A 19,200-nucleotide genomic window follows, 5' to 3' on the forward strand; every position below is an offset into this window, starting at 1 on the left:
CTCTGGCTTCTGCTGTCCCCCAGGGAGGACATCCCCTGGGGACACACCGCACCTTCCTCTTGGCTCTGGCTTCTGCTGTCCGGCAGGGAGGACACCCCCTGGGGACACACAGCACCTTCCTCTCGGCTCTGGCCTCTGCTGTCCGGCAGGGAGGACATCCCCTGGGGACACACAGCACCTTCCTCTCGGTTGTGGCTTCTGCAGGCCTCCTGGGCATATTCCCCCTGGAGGTTCTCAGAATACTCCTCCTGGGCATAGAAACTTTGGTCATATGGTGGGGCCATCACTTCCTGGGCCCCCACTGCAGCCCACTGACCAGGTGGGTAGATCCCCAGAGGAGGCATCTGGGGTGCGGCTGTTACTGGCACTGCTGCTGCCGTGACTGCTCCCCCTTCCATAACTGCTAAAGGTGGCAAAGGTGTCACATATGGGTATCCCGATGGGACTGGCACATGGCATGGGAATGGATGTGGCACCGGCATTGGTGGAACGGGTTGCATTGCCTGGGCAAAGGAGCTCTGGGGTCCGGGGACATAAACCACAGCTGCTGGGGCTGCCATCTGACTCTCTGAATGTGGCATGCCCTGTGCTCCATGCGCCGGTACATTCATGGGCCATGCTGTAGCCCCAAGCTGCTCAGCTCCAGGCTCAGGCCGCGTCTCATGTGCCACAGGTGCTAGCTGGGCCGATCTCTCAAACTGGAGCAGTCGCCAGCTCAACATATCTCGCTCATCCATCACCTGCTTCAGGGCGTACCGTACGCTTCGTAGATGCACTGCCGCCTCCTCACGCTCCGCACGGAGGCGCTTCAGCTCACTGGCCAGGGCCCAGGAAGCTGCCTCACGCTCCCGCACCTGCTTCTGGAGCTGCCTGATACGGTACGCCTGCTGCTCCCACTGCCTTGCACCCACACGCACGCTCAATGCCAGTGCACTCCAGGCACATGCCCTTTTGATGTTGTGCGGCACCAGCGGGTCAGCAACCATGATTTGCAACTGATTCTCTATCTCGCTCCAGGGTCGCGAGCGGAAGGCCGTGTAGAAATCAGGGCCACCCCCGTTCACAAGGACCTCATTGTTGATGAACTTGATTACATCGATGTGGCAAAAGCCACTGGCATGGTCCCCAAAGTCCACAGCCATGGCTGCTGAGGCCTAGTCAACCAACCACCTCACTGAGGAAGACGCTGCCTTCCGACAGTCACGGCGGCTAAAAGCCGCAGCCGCTACCAAGTCCGCCCTTCACCTCCCGGCTCAGTCCTCCTTGAGTCCTAGTTCAGTCCTGGCCTCCTCGCCCGCCTCTTTTGTCCCTCACAGGGTCCCGCTTTCCTCACCGAGAGTAGAACATGTCCGCTCACCACCAGGCCAACCGCCAAATTGCAGACAATGTGACTCGTCACAGGCGTGCTGAGTCACACGCACGCAAGGCTGCTAGACCTGCCACCCAGCCAGAGCCCCCTCTACAGGGTGAGCGGACCAGAAGCTGCACTGAGTGCCGCAATGAGACCAGACGTGGCAGAGGGGAGGGGGGAGTTGGTTCAGGCAGCAGGACCCAAGCACGCTGTGGCAGCAGGCTCTGCGGATCCCTTCCAGATGCTAATAGTTGCCAATCACGCACCTAGGGGCTGCAACTGCACACACACACACACACACACACACACACACACACACACATATTCTCTCTCTCAATCCTGTTGTAAAAGGAAGGGTGAATCAATGGAGATCGGAGAACTTGAGTTGGGGGGGCGTGGATTTGGGGGATAGGGAGTTGAGGTTAAGGAGACTGGGAGGTAAATAAGGTGCAAACTTGGGGTCTATCAAAACCCAAAAAAGGGGTTGGACAGTGTTGGGAGAGACTTGAGAGAGAAAGCTGTGCTTGCACTACTGATGTGAGGAAAGTGATGAGGCTGCATGGTGGGGAAGCAGTAGGAACCAGGTAAATATGCCACTTTGGCATATTTATTAGTTTGAATTAAATTTACTTAAGAAACAGCCAGTGTAAGGACACCCTGACCCTCATCCCCCTAAAAGCAAGAAGTAAATATCCCATATGACAGATACCCTCCCTATACCAGATGGTGTAAGGCATCCTGATTACCAGTTTCAACCTTAAAAAAAAAAAAACAGGTAAACAATTCAGTCAGCAAAATTGAGTTTATTTTGGAAAAGCAGAAGTATTAAATTCAGGACATATAAAGTGTGGCAAACTGTAAGCAACTCCAGTGAACAAAGAAGAGGAGTGATCTTTAAAGAGGAAAGGAGGAAGTTTGGAGGGACTGTTTTTAATTAAAGTTTTTGAATGGGAGCAAGAGTTTAGGGTTGTGGCAGCTTCTCATTGGCAGAGTTATGACAGTTTCCCATTGGCTGTGTGTTGCTATGCAAAGAGAAAATCTTCCTTCTAATTGCTGGGGTGTGTAAAGTAAAGTTCTTCCTGCTGGAATATGTAAAATAAGCTGTAAGAATGGTACGTTTCCTTTTTTGATTTTTACATTTCCCCCTTTTGATCAAAATCTTTCCTTGAAAGTATTGCTGATCAAGAGTCAGGTTTTCTATATTTGGTGATTTTGTTCCTCAGAGCCAGGAAGGACCTTTCCTGATCCTTGTCCTGTGCCATGTCAGAGGGAAAGTATACACATTAGAAACTGTTGAGGTCACATTTGAGTAACAAGAAAAGATAGGAGGAACTCTTAAGCATTTTCCACCTAAATTCTTTATCTTATCAAAGTCATAAGTGTTAGAGATTATCTTTAAGCATTAAGCTAGCATCACTTCATTGTACATTATTTCTAAAAGAATTTAAAAAGCAATAGCTACAAAGCTTACAAATAATTATACAAAGTAGAATTGAAAGTAATATGAAAAATTCAGTTTGTATGATGGTTCTAAACCACGACCTTAGACTTGAAGGTAGCCAACTGAACAAATAAGAGGATCATGCCAGATGAAATTTATTGCACCCAGTGTGCTTATTCTCTGATTTTGTGTATCAAGTTTTGACATCTTCAGAAATACTTAGCCATGTGCAACATCTCACAAATGCCTCATTGGAGGGGTTGTCATTTCCTTCTCCATTTCAAACTAGGGATCAGACTAATTAAGATGACATTCTTTGAAATACCATCTCATGCCAAACATAACTTTTCTAAAAGCCTTGCAAACAAGAGTAAGCTCATTTGTATTTCCCTTCCCTGGTGGCTCAGACGGTAAAGCATCTGTCTACAATGCAGGAGACCCAGGTTTGATCCCTGGGTCGGGAAGATCCCCTGGAGAAGGAAATGGCAATCCACTCCAGTCCTCTTGCCTGGAAAATCCCATGGACAGAGGAGCCTGGTGGGCTACAGTCCATGGGGTCGCAAAAAGTCAGACACGACTGAGCGACTTCACTCGAGTGCAGGAGACCATATTTGGATGAGGAAAATAACATGGAAAATGAAGATCATATGATCAGCAAAAGTAGAGTGTTTAGTTACAGTTGTATGGTTATGATTGGGGAAAGATTGAGATAAGGTATGGGAAAATTCAGTCATAACAGCTTAACCTGATAGGTAACATCCGTAGGCTTGTGGGTAAAATCAGCCTTGGCATTTGGGATTACAGAGAAAATGGTTACAGAAAAGACCAACAGGTCTCCTACATGGTTTCCAACATGGTTCTCCAACATAGAGTTTCTGGTGCCATATCCATCAGAAAAGTTTCCCCCTTTTTCAATAGAGTGGGAAATGTGGATTGTCTAAGAAGGAAAGGGAAAATAAAGTGAGAAATGACAGCCATCTGGTCTAGTCATCTCAGGAAAACTGTCTCCTTCACCTGTTGTCTGCTTCAGTTCCTAGAAATTTTTGTTTTCAGGACACTAGTTAGTGTATAGGTCTAGTCAGGGTTTGGTGCTTTCTTTATACAACACATGACTCCAAGAGTCTATCTATAATTTGGAGTTTGGCAGCACAAAAGTTGGCTAATATTACCTTATTAGGACCTTTCCCATGGGGTTGAAGACAGTCTTTCTAGAGATGTCTTTTCCAAAAAACAAAATCTCCAGGCTGCAAAGTATGGTGTTTGAGGTCTTCATCTCTCAGGAGCATGCTGTGAAAATACTGCTGTACTAAAGCATGACTATTTTCAATGGATGTAATCAAAACTTTTCAATATTGAAGTATATCTCCTTTTATTAATTGTGGAGCTACATGCTTGAGGTGCCCAGCAATTATGAGTTCCAAAGGGATGGATGTGAGATTTAGAAGGACCAACAAGCAATGCTTTTTGGTGAAGGTACTTGGAGGGTCTCCACAAATTTTGCCAAATGAGTTTTTTTCTTTTAGTTTAGTTTTTATTATTTATTTTTGGCTGTGCTGGGTCTTTGATGCTGCATGCAGGCTTTCTCTAGTTGTGGTAAGCTACTCTTTGTTGCTATGCACAGACTTCTCACTGCTTCTCATTGTAGTGGCTTCTCTTACTGCAGAGCACTGACTCTAGGCATGGGCTCAGTAGTTGTAACACATGGGCTTAGTTGCCCCAAGGCATGTAGAATCTTCACATACCAAGGATTAAATCTGTATCCCCTGCATTGGCAGGTGGGTTCTTAACCACTGGACCACCAGGAAAGTCTGCCAATTGTGTTTGATAGTGCTGTTAGTTCGTTCAACTAGTCCTAAAGACTGAGCATGATAAGCATAATGAAAATGCTGTAGATCTAGGCAAACAGCACAAATATAGTATTTGGCCAGCAAAATGGGTTCCCCAGTCATGATGGAGCTCAAGAAGTTACCCAGGTAGGGATAATCTTTTTCTATTAATATTGTAGATACTGAAGAGGCAGTAGCTTATCTACATCGAAAAACTTTGACCCAGTGGGAAAACATACAAACCATGACTAAAACATGTTTATATCCATGAGATGGAGAAAGCTGAATATAATCCATTTGCCAAACCTTGAATAGTCCACTGGGCAAGTTAAAGGGCATGCCAACTATCACTATAAAGTCTGCAAATTTACCCTTGGTTAAAGTACAACCCGAGTAAGAACATATAATTCAGCCTGGTAGACTGAGGTAACCAAAGGCAAAGGTGCTGTCTCAATGACTTCAAAAGGAGTTGCAGTTGTATACCTAGCACAGTATTTGCATTTTTCATTCTTTAAATAAGAACCATCACTAAACTATGAAAATTCAGCATTGGTTAGGGGATTTTTCTATAAATCTTTGCAAGGGGTCAAAAGATGATCTGTTAGAGTCAAACAATCATGAGGAGTATCATCCACAGATGAGGGAAGAAGGGTGATACAGTTAAAGTTATTAGATGAAAAAGAGTTATATAAGGAGCAGTTAGCAAGAGGATATTCTAGGAAGAGAGACAATTGGCCTAAAGGTGTTGAGTGTGATAACAATTTAGGACGTCTGCATGGACTACAAAGATAGTTTGAAAGGATTTGATGATTATTTCTTCAGTGGCTTTAACTAAAAAGACAGGAACAGGAATGGCTCTGAGGCAAGGAGGGTATTCTTATGCCATAGGGTCTAGCTGCTGACTTTAGTACCCAGCAAGACAAGGATGATCCCCATTTCCAAGAGTGTTTCCCTCCTTATATATGAAGAAGAACAAGGAAAAATGATAATCATGTATCCAAGAGTAGGGGGATTTATCAGTTTTCCCTTTAACATTTTAAAAGCTAGGATTCATGTCAATGTATGGCAAAACCAATACAGAATTATAAAGTAAAATAAAAAATAAAATTTAAAAAAAAAAAATAAATATAAAGATTAAAAAAAAAAAAAAAAAGCTAGGTTACTCTGATCTTCACAAGTAACAAGGTCAGGTTTCATGTTCCTCAGTAAGGCATATAGAGCTTGGGCCATGTGATAAAAGTTTGGAATCAAGTTCTGACAATTGCCAGCTAACCTGAGAAAACCTTGTAGCTGGTATTTGATTTTGGGTTTGAGGAAATTCAGAATGCATCAAACCCATCTGTATCTAGGCACACCCTTTGTTCTGAGATCAGATGCCCCAAATAGTAAACTTTATTTTTTTTTAATTTATTTATTTATTTTATTTAATTTTTACTTTACAATTCTGTATTGGTTTTGGCATAGAAAAAAAATAGTTTGAATAAGTTGCAGTTTCTCCATAGAAACTTTATGTCCCTTTGAGTATAAAAGCTTTAACAGGTGGATGCTCTTAAATATCTTCCTGTGAGGAGACCTGGGAAGTGAAACAGAGAAGCAAGGCATCTACATATTGTAATAAAGTAGGGCCTCCAGGAAATTTTATATCATCTAAATCAGCTTTTAATTTTTGTAAGAAATAGGAAAAACTTTTGGTAAAACCATGAGGCTTTACTGTCCAGGTATATTGTTGTACTTCCCAAATAAAGGCAAAGAGAAATTGACCAGCTTTATCTACTGGAATGCTAAAGAAAGCACTACATAAGTCAACTGCAATTAAAATTTTGCATTAAGTGGAGATGGAGGCTAATAAAATATGGGGATTGGGAACAATAGAGTAATGAGGGATAAAATATTATTTGTGGCTCAGAGGTCTTGGTCAAATCGCCATCCTCAGCGACTGAGTTTCTTTACAGGTAAAATAGGGGTGTTACAGGACCTCCAACAACACAAGAGAAGACTCTACACATGGACATCATCAGATGGTCAACACCAAAATCAGATTGATTATATTCTTTGCAGCCAAACATGGAGAAGCTCTATACAGTCAACAAAAACAAGACCAGGAGCTGACTGCGGCTCAGATCATGAACTCCTTATTACCAAATTCAAACTCAATTGAGGAAAGTAGGGAAAACCGCTAGACCATTCAGATATGACCTAAATCAAATCCATAATGATTATACAGTGGAAGTGAGAAATAGATTTAAGGGCCTAGATCTGATAGATAGAGTGCCTGATGAACTATGGACTGAGGTTCGTGACATTGTACAGGAGACAGGGATCAAGACCATCCCCATGGAAAAGAAATGCAAAAAAGCAAAATGGCTGTCTCAGGAGGCCTTACAAGCAGCTGTGAAAAGAAGAGAGGCAAAAAGCAAAGGAGAAAAGGAAAGATATAAGCATCTGAATGCAGAGTTCCAAAGAATAGCAAGAAGAGATAAGAAAGCCTTCTTCAGCGATCAATGCAAAGAAATAGAGGAAAAGAACAGAATGGGAAAGACTAGAGATCTCTTCAAGAAAATCAGAGATACCAAGGGAACATTTCATGCAAAGATGGGCTCGATAAAGGACAGAAATGGTCTGGACCTAACAGAAGCAGAAGATATTAAGAGGAGGTGGCAAGAATACACGGAAGAACTGTACAAAAAAGATCTTCACAACCCAGATAATCATGATGGTGTGATCAGTAATCTAGAGCCAGACATCCTGGAATGTAAACTCAAGTGGGCCTTGGAAAGCATCACTACGAACAAAGCTAGTGGAGGTGATGGTATTCCAGTTGAGCTGTTTCAAATCCTGAAAGATGATGCTGTGAAAGTATTGCACTCAATACGCCAGCAAATCTGGAAAACTCAGCAGTGGCCACAGGACTGGAAAAGGTCAGGTTTCATTCCAATTCTAAAGAAAGGCAATGACAAAGAATGCTCAAACTACCACACAATTGCACTCATCTCACATGCTAGTAAAGTAATGCTCAAAATTCTCCAAGCCAGCCTTCAGCAATATGTGAACCATGAACTTCCAGATGTTCAAGCTGGTTTTAGAAAAGGGAGAGAAACCAGATCAAATTACCAACATCCACTGGATCCTTGAAAAAGCAAGAGAGTTCCAGAAAAACACCTATTTCTGCTTTATTGACTATGCCAAAGCCTTTGACTGTGTGGATCACAATAAACTGGAAAATTCTGAAAGAGATGGGAATACCAGACCACCTGATCTGCCTCTTCAGAAATCTGTATGCAGGTCAGGAAGCAACAGTTAGAACTGGACATGGAACAACAGACTGGTTCCAAATAGGAAAAGGAGTACGTCAAGGCTGTATATTGTCACCATGCTTATTTAACTTCTATGCAGAGTACATCATGAGAAATGCTGGACTGGAAGAAACACAAGGTGGAATCAAGATTGCTGGGAGAAATATCAATAACCTCAGATATGCAGATGACACCACGCTTATGGCAGAAGGTGAAGAGGAACTAAAAAGCCTCTTGATGAAAGTGAAAGTGGATAGTGAAAAAGTTGGCCTAAAGCTCAACATTCAGAAAACGAAGATCATGGCATCTGGTCCCATCACTTCATGGGAAATAGATGGGGAAACAGTGGAAACAGTGTCAGACTTTATTTTTCTGGGCTCAAAAATCACTACAGATGGTGATTGCAGCCATGAAATTAAAAGACGCTGACTCCTTGGAAAAAAGTTATGACCAACCTAGATAGTATATTCAAAAGCAGAGACATTACTTTGCCCACTAAGGTCCATCTAGTCAAGGCTATGGTTTTTCCACTAGTCATGTATGGATGTGAGAGTTGGACTGTGAAGAAGGCTGAGCGCCAAAGAATTGATGCTTTTGAACTGTGGTGTTGGAGAAGACTCTTGAGAGTCCCTTGGACTGCAAGGAGACCCAACCAGTCCATTCTGAAGGAGATCAGCCCTGGGATTTCTTTGGAAGGAATGATGCTAAAGCTGAAACTCCTTTACTTTGGCCACCTCATGCGAAGTGTTGACTCATTGGAAAAGACTCTGATGCTGGGAGGGATTGGGGGCAGGAGGAGAGGGGACAACAGAGGATGAGATGGCTGGAGGGCATCACTGACTCAATGGTTGTGAGTCTGAGTGAACTCCAGGAGTTGGTTGACAGGGAGGCCTGGCGTGCTGCAATTCATGGGGTCGCATAGAGTCGGACACGACTGAGCAACTGAACTGAACTGAACAGGGACTAGTGCAGGAGATAAGGAGGCCCTGGGCCAAACAGTTTTCTATTATCAGCTTAATGCCCTGGAGGCCCTCTTTACTTATAGGGTATTGATCAATTCTTGGGGAGGCTTTAAGGGATCTACTTCAATCTTGATAGGAGGTGTACCATGGATTCTGGTGATACCTGTTGAAGATTTCATCCATAAGGAGAGTGATAGTTGATCCAATAGGAACAAATGATTAATATCCTTAGAATTAGCTCTAATGCTGTCAGCGACAGAACAAATAAAATACATTGAAGGGTCATTTGATTTATTTAGTTGGCTATTTTGGTTGCTGTTATCAAATTCTAAAACCATTTCCCCCTTTTGGGAGATAAATTCCAGCATGTTATTTTATGAAGAAATATCAGCCCAATAAATGAATGGGGTGAAGGAACTAAGGAGGAAAGGAGGGTATCTCTTAGAGGTCTTAAACAAAAGGAGATAGGTTTAGAAATAGAAACCTGCTGAGTTTAATTTGTAGCCCGCATTATTTTATCCAAGTATTCCAAGGCAAGGACAATTTAATAACAGTGAGGTTGAATACCAAGAGTGTACTTCCAGTGTCAATTAGTACAGAGAGACATTTATTCCCAATCTGGAGAGTGGTTTTGCAAAGTTGGCTAAGGGGAAGGACTGGGGGAAAACCCTGTAATTCCTCAGAGTCCCATCATTAGAGGTTAGAAGGGCATTGGAAAGGCTGGTTAGAGGGCTAAAGGCAGGTGGAGTGCTCAAGCTTGTACGTCTTTATTCCAATTTCCTGGATTTTTGTAGTAACAGCAGAGATAAGGAGGATTTTTATTTTGCTTAAGAGCTTCCACTTCTTGGAGTTGAAAATTGAGGACTTTGATAGTCTTCTTCTTCATTGGATCATCTAGGGTGCAGGTCAGCTAGTTTGCTAAATTAACTAAATCTGAGGTGGACATAGTTTCCCATTCCATTCTAGTCTTTTTAACCAGAAGAGAAAGATCCCAGTTCAGTTGATTAATGAACACAGAGTTAAAGGCTACCGAAGTGCTGTTCCCTCTCTTAGCACAGTAGGCGGCACATCAGTCTCATAATGCCTACCCAAGTGTAGTCAACGTTCAAAAGAAGAGTTTCCTTTAAAGACAATTTGGAATCATCTACAGCAATCATGCATGGGTTCTTTGGACTTCTAGGTACAAGCTTGAATTTTATTCCCATCAACTGGCTTTGGAAAAATCCTAGAAATTGCCAACTGTAGTTGCTGGTGATTCCCCAATCCTCATGGTATAGCAAAACAGCAAGGATTACTTTGTCCCCAGGGTATAACTCTAAAGACTTCCAAGGATTATCCCAATTAGGAGTTTTTATCCAGTGTTGGGTCTGAGCTTCATAGGCAAGCATATGAACTAGCTGATATAAGTCTGAGAAACTAGGGTGAAAAGTTTGAATGGCTATATTAAATTCCTCAGCAAATCTGTGAGGATTCTGTTATTTGGGGGAAATCTTTGACTATGGCTTATAGTTCCAGAGGACATAAGAAAGTAGGAGTTTAGAATTTAGATCCCCAGAGGGTCTGATGTTAAGAGGTTCAGGGGAAGAGGAAGCAGGGAGAAGCTGGGAGAAAAAAAGAAGTCCAATGGGAGGATTATAATGAGGAAACAGAGAGTATAGAGGTGACAGAATGATACAGAAGGGTAAGAGGAAAATGGCAACAGAGACAAAGAGGAAAAGGAAGGGCAAGAGTGAACGCTGACATTTTATGAATCAGTGAACTAAAATGGATGGGAATGGGCAAATTTAATTGTTTTCTTCCAATTGTTTGTTCTCCTCAGTTTATTTAGAAATGGTATTTTATAAAGAGGCAATTTTAGAGTCTTGAATGTGTTTGAAAGCTTCCAGGTACCTATTAAAATAACATTGCATTCAGTCTGTTTAATTTTAGAGCCATAGTCTTCTAATAGTTCTGAGAAAAACAAGTTTGGGGAGGTCTAAAATTCCCCATAATGGCCATTGGAGTTTTAAATTATTTTTGCTTAAGTTGATCCATTTAGTTTAAAATGTGCATGAGGAAGGACCATAGTTTTTAATGTAAAACCAGACAGACTCCCAGAAGGAGGACCCTCCTGAGAGATTTTTTATAGGTTTAGGATCACATACTTTAAAACCAGAGATTAAGAAAACAAGTCAGTACTCACCAAAAGGGCAATGGCACCACACACACACACACACACACACACACACACACGAGCAGATCTCAACAAAAGTTACAGAGTTCAGTTAAAAGGAAGGAGATCAAATCTAAGAGACTTGCCAGAGCAGAAAGAAGAAGACAACTCATAGAAGTTCAGAGCACAAGGGGCTCAAGTGGGTTCAGCGTAATGTTCCAGGTGTACTGCATACCGTTCCAGTTCCTCAAGGGTTCATCACCTTCTATTTTTCTGACACCAAGTAATACCCACCTTTAAAGCAAAAAATTAAGTGATTTAACTGGTGAAATCAAGTTTATTTAAGAGTGGCAACAGAATTGCAATTCAGAACATGCAAGCTATGGCAAACCATGAACTGCAACACGCCAGGCTTCCCTGTTCATCACCAACTCCTGCAGCTTGCTCAAACTCATGTCCACCAAGTCGGTGATGCCATCTAACAGTCTCATCCTCTGCCGTTCCCTTTTCCTCCTGCCTTCAATATTTCCCAACATCAGGGTCTTTTCCAATAAGTCAGTTCTTCACATCAGGTGGCCAAAGAATTGGAGTTTCAGCTTCAGCATCAATCCTTCCAATGAATATTCAGGACTGATTTCCTTTAGGATGGGCTGGTTGGATCTCCTTACAGTCCAAAGGACTCTCAAGAGTCTCCTTCAACACCACAGTTCAAAAGTATCATGAGGGGCACTGGAATTATTAAGGAGGAATGGGAAGCCAGACCAAGATGTTCTGGGAAAATAGACCCAGACATAGAGAACAGACTTGTGGACAGAGTGGGGGACAGAGGGGGTGGGATGAATAGAGAGAGTAGCAGTGAAATGTATACATTAACATATGTAAAATAGATAGCCAGTGGGAATTTGCTGTATGATGCAGGGAGCTCAGCCCAGTGCTCTATGACAACCTGGAGGGATGGGATCGAGGTGGGAGGAAGTTTCAAGAGGGCAGGGACATATGTATGCCTGTGACGGATTCATGTTGATGTATAGCAGAAACCAACACAATATTGTAAAGCAATTATCCTCCAATTAGAAATAAATAACTTTTTAAAAAAAGAAATAAGAAGCCACACTGAGATAAGTAACCTGATTCAATGAAGAAGAGGGAAGACATTTCAAATTTTAGCATTCAGCACTTTAATGAATGATCAGACAGTGTTTGTGAGCAAGTATGGTAAAAGTGAATCATAGTGAATACGTTGCCTCTAGAATATTTCTAAGGGCTTCTGGAGGCACCACAAGCTATGTAGAGGGGTTTTCCATTCTGGATTGTGTGGAAGGGAGTTACCTTTGCTTAGCTCCTTCTCTTATACTTCTTAGTTGCCATCCTCTCCTCCAGTCTCCCGCAGTATTTCCCACCGTACTTGTTCTCACAGAAGAATTTTCTCTCCTCAATCTTATTTTTTTAAAGATTTATTTATTTATTTATGGCTGTGCTGGGTCTTCCTTGCTGTGTGGCTTTTTTTCTCTAATTGTAGCGAGTGAGGGCTACACTTCATTGCAGTGTACATGCTTCTCATTGCAGCGGCTTCTCTCTTTGCAGAGCACAGACTCAGTGGGCATGTGGACTTGGTAGTTGTGGCTCCTGGCTTCTAGAGCACAGGAACAGTAGTTATGGCACACAGGCTTAATTGCTTAGTTGATCTTCCTGAATCAAGAATTGAACCCATGTCCCTTGCATTACAAGGTGGATCTTTAACCACTGGACCACCAAAGAAGCCTCTGTCCTCAGTTTTATACCTACATCCTTCCCCTGTGATTTGGATCTTGGCTTCTTCCATCTCCTCAGGAAGCTAAATCCACTCATAATCTCCCCACTTTCTTCTATACTTCAGCCTCTTCTTCTCTATTAGCTCTTTTTCATCAAGATATGAGCGTGTCTAAGCTTCTTCTATCCTGTAAAATGTTCTTATATACATTTCCTGTACTTTAATTTATACCCATAAAACTACAGAAAATATTCTAAGGGGAACACATGTGGTCCTCTCCCCTCTGTTAATCAAGTTGCTTATAACTTTTCTGTGGCCTTTAAGTCTATTGACCACTTCCTTTTGATATTCAATCTTCCCCTTTTTTTGGTGACATCAGACTCTACTGATTTTTGTCCTGTTTTCCTGGCTACTCCTTCTTAGTTCCTTTTGCTGTCTGCTATGCGTCCATTCAGCCCTTAAATACTGATGTCTCTCAAAGTTTTGTTCTTAGACCCCTTATTTATTTTAGGCACCCTTCCTTCTTCTAAACAGTCTTTCTGTGTCATCATATCTATTCTCTTGTTCTTAACTGCCATCATTAATTGCTAAAGGCTCCAAAACTTTATATCCAGTTTTGCTCTGTTTCCCAAACTTGAGATTTAACTAATCAACTAACTAGAAACCTTTTCTTAGATCTTCGATGGGCACCTTATTTTCTACAAGTTCTCAATTCATCAACACTATGTTGGACAAATGGCTTGCCAAATTTCTTACCATTTTTGAGGATTCACTCCCTCAAAGAGTTGTTGCAAAGATGCAATAAGAACACACATGCATATGTAAGCTAATTTTCACTTTCATCATATCCTTATTAAATAAGTCTTCATGCAGAAGGTAGGACTTTATCTGGAATTTGAACAATGGGTAGACTTTAGATGAGAATAGTGAGGGAGAAAATGAAACTGAAATTGACAAAAGATGTCTGTTTGTTATTTACCAATCAGCTGCTTGGCCAAGATTTGCACTGGCTCATCCTGTTCTCGCATATTCAGTTGAACTACTTTGCTCAATTCATACAACTGCCTCTTATATTTTTGTTCCACTATGTTTTTAGAAGCTAACATCTGGTCTCCCACCTACCTGCCTTGAACATTTCAGCTATTTCCATGGATGCTCTTTGCTATAGCTACACATCTGGCACCACCAAGGAGGTACCATGTGTGTAATGGCATTTGTGGTATTTCCAGGATCTATGTAGCCTTTTGGGTCCTAAGGCATCATCTGCCTCTGATCAGAAACAAAACATATTCTGTATATGAAATTAGAAAGATAAAGTGGTTGGAGGGTAGAAATAAGACAACTGGAATATAGAGAAAAAGTGAAAACACATATTAAGAGGATATAATTATGAGGATAAATGATTTTATATACAATAATTATCATATCTTCTCAGGTCAGTAATAGACAAATGAAAATAAAATTAAAAACTCAGGTATGACCCTGAAATAATAAGAAGCTACATTCAGTGTGTATATCTACTTTTCTATATAGATAACCAGATAACAGTTTTTCCTGAAAATGAGAATATTTTCATGCTTGGACCTGTTCAAATTGCCAAGTATTGAATAGATATTATAAATAAGAGCATTGTTTTGCTAGCTATATAAAAAAGCATTCAGGCATAATGAGCAATTATCAATATTACCAGATCTAATTTCCAAATTGGCACTAATCATTGTTGCTATTATGTGAAGATAGAAATGATTCCATTTAAACTAAAACTAAAGTTGTTCGCTGATAATCTTTTCAATAGTCTTTTGCATATTATAAACAATAATGATGATGCTAATAAAAAGTTTCTCTGCTGGGCTTTTTATATAGTAATAAATAATAGTTAGCTTTTTAGTACTTACTATGTGCTAGGTGCTGTGCATACTTTGTAAGCTTTATTTTATGAAATCATCACAACTATGTGCGTCAAGTAACAGTATTACCTTCATTTTTTAAATAAGGAAATTGGGGCTTAAGAAAGCTAAATAATTTTTACAAGGACCCATAGCTAGTGTATGGTAAAGCTAGAACTAATATGGTGATTGGTCTGAGTATAAAACCCATGTTCCTAAAATTACACTTTACTGCCTGCCAGGACACATTTCCCCAGAATGCTGAGACCCAAACTAATAAAGTCAATACATGATAGATGTGATAATGCATGTGAAAAAAGTCATACTAAAAGAAAATCCAAAAGCAAAAACAAATCTTGCCTATAACCTATTAGGTAGCCTGAACACATTTTAAAAATGAATCAAATGAAGAGGAATGACGATTTGAAACATAGGAAAGCAGGAGTCAGAGGGTGCAAAGTGAAATTGACATTAAAACCCATACAATGTAGAGGGTGTTCTAACCAATGGATGGTAACATTCTGGTCCTCTGCTCAGATCTGTCTCTATACTGGAGACACAGGCATCATAGAATTCCATGACAAAATTTTATGAAATTCTTCTGACCTATTACAGTTGTTCTCAGTACAGGTTCATCTATTGTTTCCTGATAATATTTGGACTTCAGTTTAACTTAAAGATATGGAGAGAACACCTTCATCATCAACTTAAGTGTTGCAGTCTGCTTGAGAGTAATGCTTATAGTTGTAAACAAATAAATCAGCACTCAATTTTGAACACTGATCCCTTTTGAATTAAGCTAATATAAGCTAGTCTGTGATAAATTGGAAATGTTTGGGCACCTGATCAAATGAACATCTGATCTACAGAGGTAAGAAGCATATCCTGGATACAGTATCCCCACAAAGATATATCCATCCCAGGTAACAACTTTATGTCATGATTCATGCAGCCACAGGTTCACCTACTTGACTTAGACTAATCAAGATAATCATTATAATTTTAGAGAGAATCAGATATATAGTGCCATTTATAATGTTTCATTGTCTGAAAGGCCTCAGTTCAGTTCAGTCACTCAGTCGTGTCCGACTCTTTGCGACCCCATGAATCGCAGCATGCCAGGCCTCCCTGTCCATCACCAACTCCTGGAGTTCACTCAGATTCATGTCCATCGAGTCAGTGATGCCCTCCAGCCATCTCATCCTCTGTCGTCCCCTTCTCCTCCTGCCCCCAATCCCTCCCAGCATCAAAGTCTTTTCCAATGAGTCAACTCTTCGCATGAGGTGGCCAAAGTACTGGAGTTTCAGCTTTAGCATCATTCCTTCCAAAGAAATCCCAGGGCTGATCTCCTTCAGAATGGACTGGTTGGATCTCCTTGCAGTCCAAGGGACTCTCAAGAGTCTTCTCCAACACCACAGTTCAAAAGCATCAATTCTTCGGCGCTCAGCCTTCTTCACAGTCCAACTCTCACATCCATACATGACCACTGGAAAAACCATAGCCTTGACTAGACAGACCTTAGTCGGCAAAGTAATGTCTCTGCTTTTGAATATGCTATCTAGGTTGGTCATAACTTTCCTTCCAAGGAGTAAGCGTCTTTTAATTTCATGGCTGCAGTCACCATCTGCAGTGATTTTGGAGCCCCAAAAAATAAAGTCTGACACTGTTTCCACTGTTTTCCCATCTATTTTCCATGAACTGATGGAACCAGATGCCATGATCTTCGCTTTGATAGTTAAAATTACAAATCATAGAATTTATTAAAAAAAAAAGTTTGGTTATATGCTAGAATAACTACCAGTATTCCACAAAAGCAATACTCCTTTCTGATGTTCTACTTTGAGTATTGACCCTCTATAACTAATAAGAATTAGCAATTAACTTTAAATGTCTATAATAGAATACTATTGCTTTTGATCCACCAATTTAGGATATCAATGTTAATATTTCTAGTGGCAAGCTTAGTGTGTTTTACTCCCCAGGTGAGTTATTTCCTGCTCTACCTCTGTGGTCTTGCTTCTGTTGTTTTCCTCTCAATAGTCTTTGTCAGAGAGCTAAAAATATTACATTACCCTCCTGAGATTGCATTCTAAGTTGGCAGGAAAATTAGGATGCAGTCATGTGTTCCTATCCCTGCTCTTATAGTGTGTCAATAGACTAAATAAACCCATGAGTTATCACCCATTTGGTATCAATTCAGACAATACTACAAATAGTCCTTTGGGTAAGTATTATGATAAAAACATAAGAAATGACTTTTATGTTTATGTATGTCACAGTTTAATGATGCTACTGCAAGCAACCTTTCTTTTATTAATAAATACCATGGATCTTCAAATCACAAAATTATCTAGAAAAAATTAAGAGTTTTTTTTCAATCTGTATCATACCTTGGAAGTTAGAAACTCCAGTGTTCTTCTACCTGGTCTATGTAAAAGAAATGAAGGTAACATCCTTCTATTAACTCTAAGTATTATCCTCTAAGTTTTCTACTCAATCCTCGATTTCCTGTGCTCTGGATTCTATACTCACTATCATAGCTTGTAAGCTCCATGGGAGATTTTTTAACCCTTACTTTTCTGGGCCTCTCTACCGTATTTTGGTAACAATAATAATTCTCTATTTCCTGAAATCCTTCACTCTTGATCCCCAGGACCCCAAACGCCTTCAGTTAACTTAGTATATCTTTAACCATTCTTTTTCTTTTGTGGCTTCCTATTCTTGCATTTTCTCAGTAAATACTGATGTTTCCCAGAGTCCCTATAATTCTTCTCATCTTCTCACTTTATACCTTTCTTCAGATGATCAAATTCAACACAAGTTCTTAAATATTACCTACATACACATAACTCCTACATCTATCTTTCTAGCCTATATCATTCATTCAGGCTTAAGACTTGTACTAAATTGAATGCTAAATGTCTTATAGAAACTGTAATACCACAACTGAACTCATCTCTAAATCCCATTTCACATCCTCTCCTCCCTCTGTATTTATTTGGTATGTATTATCATTATCTACTCAGTCACCAAAACTAGACATTTTAAAGCCATCTATACTCCCCCTCTCCTTCCTTCCTCCTTTATACAATTGGTGGTTATATCCTCCTTAATATTCCTTGAGTTTGTCATCACTTTAATATCCATACTATCATTTGTTGTTATTTAATCACTAAGTCATGTCTGACTCTTTTGCAACCCCATGGAGTATAGTCCACCAGGCTTTTCTGTCCATGAGATTTCCCAGACAAGAATACCGGAGTGGGTTGCCATTTCCCTCTCCAGGGCATCTTCCTGACCAAGGGATCGAACTTGCCTCTCTTGCTTGGCAGGCAGATTCTTTACCATTGAGACATTACCCAAAGCAACTGTCATCATTTGCCTAGACTAGTACATCTTCCTAACTGTTCTCCCAACCTGTTACACATTCCCCTTTAAATTTATCTTCTAAAAATCTTCCAGGCCAATGAGGATGAAATGGTTGGATGGCATCACCGACTCAATGGACATGAGTTTGGGTAAACTCCAGAGTTGGTGATGGACAGGGAGGCCTGGCGTGCTGCGCACAAAGAGTCAGACATGACTGAGCGACTGAACTGAACTGAACTATGTTTAAAAGGGACTTTCCTGTGGCTCAGAAGGTAAAGAATCTGCGTGCAGTGCAGGAGACCTGGGTTTGATCTCTGGGTCAGGAAGATCCCCTGGAGAAGGGAATGGCAACTCACTTCAGTATTCTTGCCTGGAGAATTCCATGCACAGAGGAGACTGGTGGGCTACAAAGAATCGGACATGAATGAGCGAGTAACATACATATATATACCATGTTTAAAAATAATTAAATGCTCATATTTCCTATACAATAATGCCCAAATTCCTTATATGTTGTTTAAGCTCTTCATGATTATCCCTATTGGCCTTGCCAGTCTCATTTTTTATCCATTCCCCTAATTCCTGTTTTTCTCTCTTGCTCTTTCTTTCTCTTTCTCTTTTTTTGGACCAAGTCCGAAAGGCATTTGCGAACCTGGTTCCTGACCAGGGATCAAACCCGTGCCCCCTGCAGTGAAAGTGCAGAGTCCTAACCACTGGACCACTGGGGAATTCCCCCTTGCTCTTTCTCATATATTTCCCTTGTTTCTGCTGTCTTCTCTGCCTAGTTCCAAATACTCTTCACCTGGCTAACTTCTAATCATATTTTAATATTCAAAATAAGTATCACCTTGTCCAGAAAGCATTTCCTAAAATCCCCACATCAGGCTTTTATGGATTATCCTATGAATTATTCTATTTTATTCATTTTCATGTCTCCAGCATCTAGCACATGACTTGTTACACAATGCATAACTATAGAATGAAGGAATTCCAAAGGGCAAGCCCTAGTTGTTAAATATGGAGATACAATGAACAGTTTTAAACTCATCTTTTCCCTTATAGTGTCTAACCTTCGGCTTCTGTCTTATCAGACTAAAGCAGCTACTTTTCAACACTATTTAATACTCATAGTCTAAAAAAAAAAATACTCATAGTCTACTCTTGAAGCTT

General features: G+C 40.8%; 1 protein-coding gene across 1 annotated transcript in view; it reads right to left on the reverse strand.

Moving 5' to 3' along the window:
- LOC120882601 (testis-expressed protein 13D-like) overlaps nt 1-1,142 on the reverse strand; it is a 1,677-nt gene extending 535 nt beyond the window's left edge. Inside the window, exon 1 of the mRNA XM_040266621.1 lies at nt 48-1,142. Within this exon, the coding sequence (XP_040122555.1) occupies nt 48-1,142 (1,095 nt within the window). The remainder of the gene's footprint in view (nt 1-47) is intronic.
- Nucleotides 1,143-19,200: the final 18,058 nt, after the last annotated feature.

This window comes from Oryx dammah, unplaced genomic scaffold (assembly GCF_014754425.2).
Source record: "Oryx dammah isolate SB20612 unplaced genomic scaffold, SCBI_Odam_1.1 HiC_scaffold_23, whole genome shotgun sequence".
NCBI lineage: Eukaryota > Metazoa > Chordata > Mammalia > Artiodactyla > Bovidae > Oryx > Oryx dammah.